This window comes from Rattus norvegicus, chromosome 6 (assembly GCF_036323735.1).
Source record: "Rattus norvegicus strain BN/NHsdMcwi chromosome 6, GRCr8, whole genome shotgun sequence".
NCBI classification, from domain to species: domain Eukaryota; kingdom Metazoa; phylum Chordata; class Mammalia; order Rodentia; family Muridae; genus Rattus; species Rattus norvegicus.
This window is the reverse complement of record NC_086024.1, coordinates 131,623,618-131,637,274: the sequence shown is the minus strand read 5'-3', so window position 1 is coordinate 131,637,274 and position 13,657 is coordinate 131,623,618. Positions and strand designations below refer to the sequence as shown.

General features: G+C 47.1%; 1 protein-coding gene across 1 annotated transcript; it reads right to left on the bottom strand.

The window, feature by feature from the left end:
- Positions 1–749: 749 nt before the first annotated feature.
- On the bottom strand, positions 750–1,174 carry LOC134479156 (keratin-associated protein 21-1-like). Its single transcript, XM_063262636.1, has 2 exons — positions 1,099–1,174; positions 750–1,036 (listed from the first exon to the last, which is right to left on the bottom strand). Exons 1-2 carry the CDS (start codon positions 1,172–1,174, stop codon positions 750–752), a joined length of 363 nt encoding a protein of 120 aa, XP_063118706.1.
- Positions 1,175–13,657: the final 12,483 nt, after the last annotated feature.

Genomic DNA, 13,657 nt, shown 5'->3' with positions numbered 1-13,657 from the left:
CGCCCAAAGAGGACCCTACAAGTGATCAGGACTCAGCCTGGTCCTAATGCAGGTGTCTTCTCAGACCACGGCTATTATCCCTGTTGCTAGGCAATATACCCCTTGGGCAGTGGTTCTGCGTGTTCTCTGGGATAAGAGGAGCATACACATAGAGCGCATGTGTGTGCCATGGGGATCGTTTGTATATTTTAACTTCTCCCAGGTAAAGATAAGTCTCCAGAGTCCATGGCATATGGTTCTGGGGAGAAGGAAGTGAGGAAGTTGGGGGATTGATGAGGTTGCAGAACTGTTGATAATGAGAATCCCCACCAGCTATGCTCTGTTTCTCCATTGTAACTGCTACTAAAAGGCACAAGAACTGTCCTCAGTCCATTTAACTGGACCAGGGCACCCCAGGTGTCTGAGAATCCTATTTCCTGTGATTGTAGAAGCATAGAGCACTGCAGGATAAGCCCATCATTTTCAAGTCCTGGGTTGAAAAAGTCCACAAATGAAGAAGGACCAGAAGGAGGTGGGCACTGGTACCACTGAGTGGCTACAGGAGGCTGGGGTTCCTCTCTGTGGACGCAGATGGTTGGAAAGAGATAGCTGCAGGATGCCTACATCAGGCATGGGTGCTGGAGGCACAGTCCTGGACTGATGGCTGCAATGGTTCTGGTTATAAACTAGGCCCTCTGAAAGGGACAACTAGAGAGGCTCCTCTCTTGGCATGTCACACAATTTATCTCCTCTTGAACATGCCTTCAAAGTCAAGCGCCTCCATAGGCATAAGTATGGACACAGCCATAACCATAGCCATAGCCATAGCCATAGACATAGCCATAACCATAGCCATCATCATAGCCACAGACATAGCTATAACCATAGACATAGTCACAGACATAGCCATAGCCATGACCATAGACATAGACACAGACACAACCATAGCCATAGGCATAGCCACAATCATAGCCATAGCCACAGGTATAACAATAACCATAACTATAGGCATAGCCATAGCAGTGGACATAACCATAACCATAGCCATAGCCACAGGCTTAACCATAGCCATAGGAATTCAGTCATAGCCCCAACTCTAGCCATAGACATAGATATAACCATAGCCATAGCCACAGCCACAGCCACAGGGATAGCCATAGGCAGTGTCATAGCCATGGCCATGGGTTTGGTTCATGTGCCTTCTCAGTTGATGGCAGGTGTGGGGGAGATGGGCAGTCTGGGCCTGCAGGAGAAGAAACAGGGCAGAGCAGGCAGATCTCAGGATGCATCAGGCAGCAGTAGTATAGTTAATGGTTTTGTTTTGTAGCAGAGCCTCTGAGATACCTGTGAGATACCTTGGATACTGACAACAACAACAACAGCAGCAACAACAAGTGTGACACATCCACTGAATCTGGGCCCTGTGCATGTGGTCTGATTTGAACCCCCAGAACCAAGCTGTGAGGTCATCATGGTAAGAAAAACACAAAACAAAACAACAAAATCACCACCAACAACAACCACACAAAAAAAGACAAACAAACTTTTCCAACAAGCATCTTGAGCCACAGAGCAGACAGCCCCACATCCCCAAACGTCAGACGGGGCCCAGCATATTCTCTCTGCTCCAAGTCCAATCCCCTGGGAGCTGAGGGCAGCTGAAGGCCATCTGTGGGGGAGCAAGCAACGGGGCTTGCTATGGCAGAAGACTTAGAAGAATAAGGAGCAAGAGAGATGTGCAGAAGGATGCTCAAAGCAGTGCGGAGAAGGAGACTCAAGGATATAGCACAAATGAAGGAAGCAAAAGGCCTTGCTTTCTGAGGGCCAAGGCACAAACGCTGCAGCTCCATGGCTGCCATCTAGAAGTGAAGGCAGGGTGGCTTGTCGTGCATACATTGTACTCGGTCTTTGGGGCTGGGCTGCAGGCTGATCCCTGACACTAATGCCCCCTTCTGGTCATCTTCCCAAAGCCTAGGACAGAATCCTGTGTGCAGAGATCTGCGAGGCCGGATTTAGAGGCAGAGTCTCACCTCAGGCCTGGTTCTGCCAACACAAATACTCTTAGCCTCTCTTCTCCCTCGGCCCCCAAATAAATTATGAATTATTTTCCAAAGATAAGATACACCCTCGTACCGTTTGCTCCCCCCCTTTTTTATTAACCCTGAATAATGTTCTCCGTGTCATCTGTATATTTATGATAGCTCAAAGACATGGGTGTGTGGATCTAATTAAAAATGTGAAAGGGTTTAGCAGTCTGAGGCTTCCTTGTAACTCTCCGGTTGCCAAATCTTGGCAGCCGTGTTGAAACGGGGCCAACTGTTTAGTCTTCTGCTGAGCCGCTGCCAAAGCAGCACTGCATTGTGGGGCGAATGCCTGGAGGTGCTGCATGGACAGGCTCTTGCACAGGGTGAGGCACTGGGCAGGACCTGGGCTCCCAACCCCAAGAAAGCCAAGCACAAGGGAGCTGCTGGGCCCTGTCTTCTGTCTGGACAGCCCACTTCTTCCCAAAATGTAGGTAGGATCAACAAAGCCAGTACAGTGGGACGGTAGAGCTTCCGCACTAGGTGTGATATTTATCCCTAGCATCAGTACAAACCAGGCGTCTTGGGAGAATCTGCCCTGGACTGGATTCAAGGACCTGAGCGAGCAAACATTTCCTGCACATGTTTGCACAGCCAGCCCCCCGCAAGACCTGGCCATGACCTGGATTCTCACTCTGATCCCATTGACCACACAGGTCATTTGGTGGCTCTTAGAGATGGGCAGGCTCAACCATAAAAGGAGAAAGTGCATTTTGCTGAGCTCAGACTGGACTAGAATTGTTTACGGTGTAAGACAGGACTCTTCGCTTCAACGTTGTTTGCTGCAAGGGCGTTAGGCTCTGGGAAAAGTGTGCCTTGGTGGTTTTCAGTCAGGAAGAAAAGGGGAGAAAATTCACAGCTCAGCATTCTCCTCCACTATAGGGGGGGTCAAGATCAGTGAAACCAAACACATCAAAAAAATTCGGGTGGCTTTTTACTTCCTCAAAGTGCGCATGGGCTATAAACAAATTAAAGAGGAAGAAAGTGTTGGGCATACCTATACGGAAGGATGTTATTCTGGAGACTGAAAATTTAGGTCTACAAATACAACCTAAGATAGTTGGGGGAGGGAGGGTGTATTCTTGGATCCTGGGGTGTGTTTATTTGGGGAGAAGAAAATGAAGTCAGAAGAGAAATAGGGAAAGGAGGACCTATCACTGGGGTAAGAAGCAGGATTACACCGGAAGCCCAGCATGGACCGTCACCAGTGCAGGGTGCTGTGGTAGAGAAAGCGTTGCTTCTGAAGCCATTGCTTCCTGCATTGAAACCAGTCTCTGGCCTTAGGCTTAGGTCAGTGACTCGTAGGTCCTGGCCTCCATGGTCTCATCATAAAAATGGAGAAAGCGTGCCATCACTCGTGCCTGTAGCTGGAAATCCTGTGTATGTTTGTGAAATGACTCTGACCCATGGGTCCCTGACAGGTATCTTACAAACTGAAAGCCTCATCCCCGTGGGACCCGGACCTCTCCCCAGGTAGAACTTCCTCCCAGCAGACTGCCTTCTGAACACAAATATATTCAGACTCCTTGGGAGGGGAACTAATCACTTCGGAAGTCAGAGCCTCTGCCCATTCTTGACATCAGAGGAGCTGGGAGAAAAATGAGGCCCTGGGGAAAAGCAGAGACTTTTTTCTTTCTCCTCTAATGGCACACTTATCCATACAAAAAGTTCAAAACGGCGTGCCAAATTATCCTTAAGAAATCATGATGTAGGTGGCCAAAGTTTTTAAGGAACAATAAACACACAAAGTCCATAATTCCCAGAACATGGGTCCTGGGACCTTACGGGCTGGTATTTTTTCGTAAGAATGTTCTATATAGGCTTAGCACGCATGCCTCTACTGTCGGCCAGATAATGAAGAATTAGCTATTTCTTAAAACCCCTTTCCAAGAGAATGTACACAATCCTGTTCCTCACGTGTGGGCAGGTGATTGTCTAAACCTCGGAGGGAAGAAGCCCGGGGTAAACACCTAATTAATTAAAGCAAAGCTCCCTTCCCACTCAGACCCTGAAATGCCCTGCAGTTGGAAGACACAGCGCTCACACACAATCTCACACTCGGACTGGAAAAACCCCTTCCAGGGGACCCATCCTGCCAGCCCTTGAATTGGTCCATTAACATCTGCGAACCTTCACACCATCACCCCTCCTTGGCTGTCTTGTGACCACAACCCCTTGACTCTTCCAAGCAACATTTGCTCCAACTTAATATTCTGGTGCTTTGGGGGAACAACATTTAAAAATAAACCAACTTGGCACACTGTCAAACTCTTGTCTACATTCTTTCATGACAGCCACCCTAAGTGAGATTTTTTTAAAGCCAAAAGGAGTTGGGGGTGGGGAAGAGAGGGAGACTTCTACCCCGACCCTGTTTAGAGTCATAGTTCTACACAACATCAGACGGCACGGTATTGACCCACTTCTGTCCCACCTGAGTCCTGACACGATTACATCTTGGCTAAGCGCTGCCCTAAGTCACAGCCCTGTTTTTCCCCTCCTTTGCCTGTTTATTTTTTTTTCTTTTTTCTTTTTTTTTTTTCGGAGCTGGGGACCGAACCCAGGGCCTTGCGCTTCCTAGGCAAGCACTCTACCACTGAGCTAAATCCCCAACCCCCCCTGTTTATTTTTTTAAATTTAATTATTGATACTTGTATCTGTGTATGTAATGTATTATGCACAAAACCAGCCCATACCTCTCTCACTGATCCCCACTCCTTCAGACCCCTTCTTCCTCCCGCCAACTCCTACCTACCTCCCTGTCTTATTTTATGCAGGTACTGTAGCCATAGCTGCTGTGTATTCCTGGATACATTAGCCCTGTCATTTGCAGAAGACAGAATGTCACATCATCGCATCCTTCTCCTCTCCTGGCTTTTATGATCCTTTCTTCCTCTTTTCCATAATGTTCCCTGTACCTTGGAGGATGTGAAACAGATGTCTTATTTAGGGCTGAGACAGGGACGCATGACCATTCTTTGTCATTTGACCAGTTGTGGGCCTCTCTGTTGACCATTACCTACTGCAGAAACATCGAAGCCTCTCTTGCCAAGACGGATAGCCACACCGTGTCTTTGCCACTTGAATCTGCCGCTGTTTGTTTCCTCCTTAAAACCTGGTCGCCTGGTTTGGGTGACAGAGCCCCTTAAATACCAGGATAGATCTTGGTCTACAGCTGACCACTAGGTAAGAGGACCTGGTCAGGAAGGGGCATGGAGGCAGGTGCTAAAGTGTAGCTTCTGGCCCTCAGCAGAAACACAACACGACAAATCCTGTCAGCTCCCTTGCTACTAACAACTGCTCTCTCCTTGGGCTGTTGCTAAGAGACCAGCCTGTTGTTTACAAGATCCTCGGTGGCGTCGACTTCCATAATTTATAATTTATTATCTTAGTGTCAAAACTTGTGTTGGTTTTTATTTTATTTCACCATAGATCCAATAATTGTTAGATACAGCAAAGGTCACACGTCTGCCAGCGGAGTGGCTGCTGCTCCAACAGCGTGCTCGCCACCTCTGTGCTTAGGTGCCGTGGTGAAAACGCTATTATAAACTGAAGATGAATATCATTTTTTGTCCATTAACTTCACGCATTATACGATGGCTCAGGTCAATGGATTCCCTCAAGACTCGCTCACTATTGCAAACATGTCTCTGTCCAACCCAGAAGGAAATGAATTGAAATGACTTCAATTATCACAAGAAAGGACTGGGGTTCTCTTTGCTGTACACTTCAACACCTAATCGGTCAACCCGCCGATCGTCTCTCCGCAAAGTTCAGGGCCACAGACATTTAACTGCTACGAGAAACAACTGCCTGGACACTGAAGAGCTCTGTGGGCAAACAAACCACTCTGTGAGGATTCTCGCCACTGGAGCCGTTCGGTGCCTACAGCAAGGAGAAGAGGACAGGAGAGGTCGTTTATGTAACACAGCTTAGCTTCGGTGCGTGTGTCTGCACGTGGGAGAAGAGATTGGAAGGGAGTTGTGATCATTGTTTACTTGTGTTATGCAGAGCATGATGCTAAGTGCTCAAGATGGAGGAGAAGTGAGGCAGGAAAAGCTCCTGACAAACCCAGGAGGGAGATACTCCATTAGCATCACGGTACAGGCAACCCAATCAGGGCTTTGTGAACTGAAGTATGGTCTCTAAGGGTACAAGCCTGGGAAGTAGCAAGGGTGAGACTCAGGCTGGGTAAACCTCAAATCCCCTATTCTCACACACATTGTTTGAAAAATAAAGTAACCATCCTGGGCTTTTGCAGTTTACTTCTGCTTAAAGACAGCCCCATACGTTTGAGGAAGCCGGGAAATTAGCATTAGTCCCAAATCGTATAGGCGCAGTATATTTCTCTACAAAGTCCTTAGAATGTCTCAGAAACCACACAGCATGACAAACTTCTAGGAAGGGCTTTTCATTTTCCTTGTCAGAGGACCTGGCAAATTCTAATGACATTTTACTGGGAATTAGACTTGTTATTTCCCAGAAAATCAGGATGTCAGTAATCCACCCAGGCATTTCTCACTCCTCACTCCATTCCCACTGGCTCCGAGGCAGGAGTCATGGCCAGGACAGAATATCATACTGGGATCTCCCAGAATCCCTCAGTGTGGATCATAATCTTCCTCAGTATGACTGTGATGGAAAGAGATGGGTAACCAGGCCAGAAACCATGGGCCATCAAATAAGCACTCAAGACTTCCCAGTGGCTAACCATTTATCAGGCTGACCATTCACTTGTCTTGCTGGCATAGTCTTGCCTACATGCAGTGCAGAAGCGGTCTGGGCCCACGAGGACAACCTGAGCAGCAGGGAAAGAGAGGGTTCTCCTTTGCAAAATGTCTGAGATCACTCCTCTGAGAACGGAGTTTCATGAGGGTTTGAGCGGGGTGCCAATCGATCTTAGTGTCACAGTATGTGTAGGCACATACTCCAGGATGAAGGTTCAGAAACCTGAGGTACGATTTCGTGTCTATGACTCAGTAGCCCTGGCACAGACGAAGGCCAGAGAAACTCTAAGATTCCTGGTTTCTACATTTGCAAACATGGGCTCAAACAAGTTTACCTCTGCCTGGGAAGTACTGCCTTCCATTCAGAAGCTGTTGCATAGCAGTTTCCCCCATGACTAAAACCTCCTGTCTTGAGGGAAATACCTCAAGACACAGGATGTAAAGGGAAAGTGAAGCAATGGGGTATTTTAGGTCAGGGTGCTTGTAGGTAAAACAACAGGGTGTGCACTGGCTTGGCTTGTGTGGAGCTGGAGTTATCAAAGAGAAAGGAGCCTCCCAGGAGGAAATGCCTCCATGAGATCCATAAGGCATTTTCTCATTTGGTGATCAAGGGGGAGTTGTGGGTGGTGCTATCCTTGGGCTAGTGGCCCCAGGTTCTATAAGAAAGCAAGCTGAGCAAGATAGGGGAAACAAGCCAGTAAGCAGCATCCCTCTACAGCCTCTACATCAGCTCCTGTCTCCAGGTTCCTGCCCTGTATGAGTTCCAGTCCTGACTTCCTTTGGTGATGAACAGCAATGTGGAAGTGTAAGCTGAATAAACCCTTTCCTCCCCAACTTGCTTCTTGGTCATGATGCTTGTTCAGGAATACAAATCTTGACTAAGACAGATAAGAGATAAAATATGCCATACCATAGTAGAGCTCATTAGGATTGGGAGTAAACAATTCAAAACAGCTTCAGGAAGTTCCCGGAACTGAGCAGGTTCACTAGTCTCTTCCACCACCAAGAGAATATACGCAAGGAGAACTGGTCAGAGACTCTCAAACAAGCTAAGCTGATTAGAGGAGAGTCACCCCCAAGCCACCTGGAGTACATAGAGAACATCATAACTCTTTAGAAGTAACAAAACCCAGCCAAACTGCCTCGACAAGGCTCAGACCAGTTAGGGTACAGAGGGGGAGGCTTAATACAGATGTTCCATAGCGGCTTTTCCGCAATTTCCCAACAGCCCTCTCAGTGATGGGGCACCCACATTTGAAAGGATCTCAGGTTTCTGTGCCTATAAATCTGGGCCCTGAAACCATGTTAGAATTGTTTTGCTTGCCCTGGGTTCCACTCTTTCGATGTCTCTCCTCTCCCATGTGCTCTTACCCTTGAATAGGAGTCATGTTTAACTCCTATTCAACCTTAAGATGTCTGAGCAAGGTATATTTTCCTAGAATATCCTTTTTATCTGCTATCAAATTCCCAAAGTTATAAAATAATATAAAATAAATGGAAATATGGGGGCTGGGGAGATGGCTCAGCGGTTAAAAGCACTGGTTGTTCTTCCAGCGGTCCTGAGTTCCTTTTTTTTTTTTTTTTTCAGAGCTGGGGACCGAACCCAGGGCCTTGTGCTTGCTAGGCAAGAGCTCTACCACTGAGCTAAATCCCCAACCCCGAGGTCCTGAGTTCCAATCCCAGCAACCACATGGTGACTCACAACCATCTGTAATAAGATCTGATGCCCTCTTCTGGTGTGTCTGAAGACCGAATATTCATACACGCAAATATGCACAAATAAATACATTTTATAAAAAGAGCTTTAAAGTAGAAATATGGACCTTCTTGAACAAAATTTCAATGGCATCCCCTGTGTTTCAGACAATATTTGCTTCAGAAAATGACGTCACAGTTTATAGCACCATAAAATGTTAAAATAATCTATTTACTTTATTTTGCATGTGTGTATTCATGTATGTACACACAGCCTGAACAACCTGCAGGGTCTATCCTGTTCCTCCACCAGTTTCTAAGGATAAAACTCAAGTCACCATGTTTGGCAGCAAGTGTCTTTACCTGCTAGTCCGTCTCCACAATTCCAGGGACAGTTTTCTCCATTGTAACTGATTGTTTTTGTTTCTTGTCCTTGGTTAGTCTTAAGTTCACAGCTGCAGTCATGTGCCACATTCTCTTCCAGTCTCAGGCCGGTCTTGTGAAGAGATGCTCTATGTCCTGTGAAGGGTCTAAGCCATTCAAGGACCCCACTTCTCTGTCCCCAAGAATCTGCTTAGAGAATGTGTGATGGATATACGTGAGCAGAGGCTTTTCCTGATCCGCGTATACCATGAACACCAGGGGAGTAGAATCCAGCAGTTCTTCTAAGACCTTGCCCGCACTTGGCTACTCTCCTCCCAAAGCATTTTTGACAGTTTCTAAGACCAGACATTGAATCGTCTCTCAAATCTGAGTTCTTCTGATGACAATAATTTCCTTGTTAAAAAACTAAAGTTTTCCTGCCAGGCAAACTGCACGTTCACACTGTGTGTTCATTCTGATTATTTTTCTTTTGCATTTTCTAGACTCTTGCACCAGAGAGAGCAAAGCCCGTAGCAGTTTCATCGTCTCCGCCCTTCATTATCTCTCTGGTCCCCTTCTGCTGTCACTTGGAGCAAATGCATATCTGTCCATGAAAGACAACTCTGCTCCCTTCTAATCTTGTTAGGACCCTTGGCTAAGTGCCTCCCAGTCTGGGTACATCCCTCTCGCACTACACAGCCAAGTCCCCAAGACTCTGCCCCGGTACAGACCCCAATTACACAGCCAATCAAGTTCACCTTCCACTCAGGTATTCAGGGTCCTTAGGTCTCCCCAGGAAGGTATGGGGACATACATGCTGCCACCATCCCCACTCACGCACAATTGCTCTACCAGGCTGGGAAAGGACACAGAAAATCAAGTGCCAAACATCAGCTGCCTTTTTCTCAAGTTTTCTTTCCAAGCTTCCACCTGAAGGCACTGTATTCTTGGCAGATACTGTGGCACCCATGAGGGGAACTCTTCTAAGTAAGACCTTTCGATTAAAAACACGGTAGGACACATTCGAGTCTTTGCTTCCTGATTGGCTCTTATGAAGCAGCCTGGATTGGGACTCGAGAGAAATCCGGACCTGTGAGCATGATTGGACTTTTTGGTGTGTGTGTGTGTGTGTGTGTGTCTGTGTGTGTGTGTGTGTGTGTGTCTGTGTGTGTCTGTGTGTGTGTGTCTGTGTGTCTGTGTGTGATTGTTATTATGTATAGGGACACATGCCTGAGTGTGATGTGTGCTCAGTATGTGTGTGTGTGCTTGTGTGTGTCTGCGTGTGTCTCTGTGTGTCTGTGTGTATGTCTGTCTCTGGGTGTGTCTGTGTGTATATATGTGTCTGGGTGTGTTTCTGTGTGTCTGTGTGTGTGATCGTTACTATGTATGGGGACACATGCCTGAGTGTGATGTGTGCTCAGTATGTGTGTGTGTGCTTGTGTGTGTCTCCGTGTGTCTCTGTGTGTCTGTGTGTATGTCTGTGTGTCTCTGGGTGTGTCTGTGTGTATATGTGTGTCTGTGTGTGTTTCTGTGTGTCTGTGTGTGTGATCGTTACTATGTATGGGGATACATGCCTGAGTGTGATGTGTGCTCATATGTAGAGGTCAGTGGTCAGTCTCCAATAGCATCCTTCTGTTTCTGAGACTAGACCCGAACTTGCCAATTACATTCAGATGGCTGCCCAACAAGCCTCCTGGCTCCATCTCCCTAGCCCTGGGACCGTAACCATGTACCTCCGTGTCTGGCTTCATTACATGTATTCTAGAGACTCAAACCCCAGTCCTCATACCTACAAGCCAAACACTACAGACGGAGCCATCTCCCCAACCTACACCTTCACTTATTAGTGAAAAGAATGGACAAGGGCTGCTGGGACTTGAATCACTAAGACAACACCCTTCGTTCACTTTGCAGTCAGGCCCAAGGGAGTTGTCCTCACTCAGGCCCAGGTCTCTTTTCTTCTGGGTGGCAGTAGGAGGTCAAGCATCCTGATTGCAGCTGATCTGTGCAGTAGTGTCGACTTTTTAAACAAGATCATACTAAAATAAACATGGTCCCACATACTGAAGTACACATGAGATTGACAGTTTGGGGCCCAACACCTCTTTTGTGGCCTCCTGAGCTCAGCCCAGCACCTCCCACCTTGGCTTCTTAATCTCTTTATGTATGCTGTGGAGCAGAAACTGGTCAGAACTCCAGAGCTTTCGGTAAACCCTAAAAGTAGGTCAGATTCACCTTGGTCAATTCAACTCAACCATTGATATTCTCACTCGCTCTCTCTCTCTCTCTCTCTCTCTCTCTCTCTCTCTCTCTCACACACACACACACACACACACACACACACACACACACACACACATGCATATATGCACACACAAAACAAATTCTGTGAATGTCTAACCTATGTTAGTAAACTGAAGATAATGAAGTCGTGTTAAGAGAAAGTCAGATTTTAAATGCCCCGTGGCTTTAATTTTGTCGTTCTTGTTTGTTTTTCTCAGAGCAGGATATCTAGTCATTGTACAGTCAGGCAACAGCAATGGTGGCCAAACTGTAGGTAGCCCATGCTATGAGTGTGGCTGTGGAATTCAAGATTTGCTGAGGACTTGGGACTCATCCCCAGGAGGAGCTTTGACCCCAGCTTTCTAGCTAACCCTGGGTTGTCACACACACACCCATACACATGCACACACACACACACACACACACACACACACACACACACCCCACAGCAGCACCTGACAAAGTGTCCTGGGAGCCTCACAAAACCTTCTGGAAAGGAGTGACTCCCACCTGGTAACTGAGGCCGTAGCAGATTGAGAGGAGCAGAGGGCTTTCTTGTGGGAGACCTCTGGTCAGATTTTACAAGATGAGGAAAGAGTATTTATGGATTAATGAACAGGTTAGCAACTTAGTTAAATTTCAGTTTACAATCTCACAAGGCTGAGGCTCAAGGCCCTTTTCTTGACACTCTCTCTGATATTGCTATTCTGCTCAGTCCTTGGCAACTTCGGACCCCACCCATTCCACGCATGCAGGAGTGGTCAGAGCTTGCTCCTTTGTCTACCTTTGCACACCAAGAGTTGATTATTTCTGCTACCTCATGACTCTACTCGTTCCTTCTCTAAATGTATCATGACTGTTGTCATTGAACGTTTGATAAATTGTGACTTGCTTGGTGTACTTGTTCTGTGCCCCTGTGAGCACTGAATCTTTTATGGAATCTCGAGGAGCCCCAACAGGTCCCACAAATGGACATGCTTGTTCATGCTACAGTTCTTTCTCCTGGGGATGCTGGGGAAGCCAGGGCAAGCTGGGCTAGGAATTCCCTTGGTTTTAGCACAAAATGTGGTCAGTATATGTGGTCTAATTGTCCAGGCTAAGTGGCTGTCTCTTGGGATGACCAAACATGCTCTTTTAGCCCAGCTAACCGTGCCAAGGCCCCAGGCCCCCAAGGTTCCTGTGGACGGATGGTAAGATTCCATTAGCAGAGTCACCTTCTGCCCTTTCTTCTCACTTGGGCCCATGTCACCTGTGTGTGTGTGTCACTCTTTGTTCCCAGAGGCCCTTGCCTGTCTCCAGCAGCACCAGCAAATGACCTGCATGGTCAGACAGCTGCCTTCTTTCTGTAGCAAATCTTCAAGGTAAGTAGATACCTCAAAGGGAATTTTTAAATACACAGAAAGACAAGGTAATGTCATACAGTTTACGAGGGAAAAAACGCTTACATACAAGACATTTCTGGCTCAGGTTCTTGACTCAGAAGGCTTTAACACATGACATGACCATCAGAACCTGTCCTCTTGTGTACAGAATGGAGATGATCAGCCACAGCCTTGCCACAGAGAGGCATGTTGACCACCTACCACTAGGCCTCGCCCAGAGACTGGCATATAGAGCAAAGTTTTTGTTACTATACCAAGTGCTACACCTGACTCAAGAAACTGACACCCCAAGTCTGACAGAGGCCTGTCACCCATCCACAGTGGGTGTGATCTTATCTGCCCTTGCTGTGAGAAGTGGTGTCCCTGGCTCTTTTTCTGCTTTCAGCAGTCTTACACAAGGGACAGCCCAGGGAAAGGGTGGCCATCTTGAAAAACCAGATTTTCATGTTAAATCACTGTTGTGTGTAAAAGAGGAAATGCACCATGCTAAATGAAGAGCCAGGTGTGTGTGTGTGGCTGCTAACAGTGGTAACTCTGAGAGGGTGAAGCCATTTCCCCAAGCAGGAAACAACAGAGAAAAAATGAAAATAAACCCATTTGTGGTGAATTCTGATGTTAAAAGACTACAGTAACCTCTGCCCCCAGCATCATTGCCTCTTCTAGAAGGACCTGGTTGCAGGCCCTAAGGACTGTGCTTATCTGTGAATACACACACACACACACACACACACACACACACACACACACACACTGCCCTCTGTGGCCTCTGCCTCCTTCCTCAGAACCACAAATTTCCCACAAACTGTGTGCAGCCCACTTTGAAATTATTAGTCCGAAGTCATCACTGCAATTTGAAATTACATAAATAAAAAGGATCGTTGTTATCAAGTCATTAAAAGCCCTACAAATAAAAAGTAGAAAGGCACACTCCTCAACCTCCATATTATCTTCCTCAGAGCCTCTTTCTCTCTTTCTTCCTGCAATTCAGGGATGTTATCCCCAAGGAGCAGCTATTCCTTACCCCATGAGTGGCAGAGCAGGTGTGTGTGTGGCGCTGGAGCTGGGATGTCCACTTGGGAGAGGGCACTGGTCCCTGAAGCAGAAGTTGTGGCTCTGTCACCTGTAATCCCCCCACAAAAGAGCCCGAAAG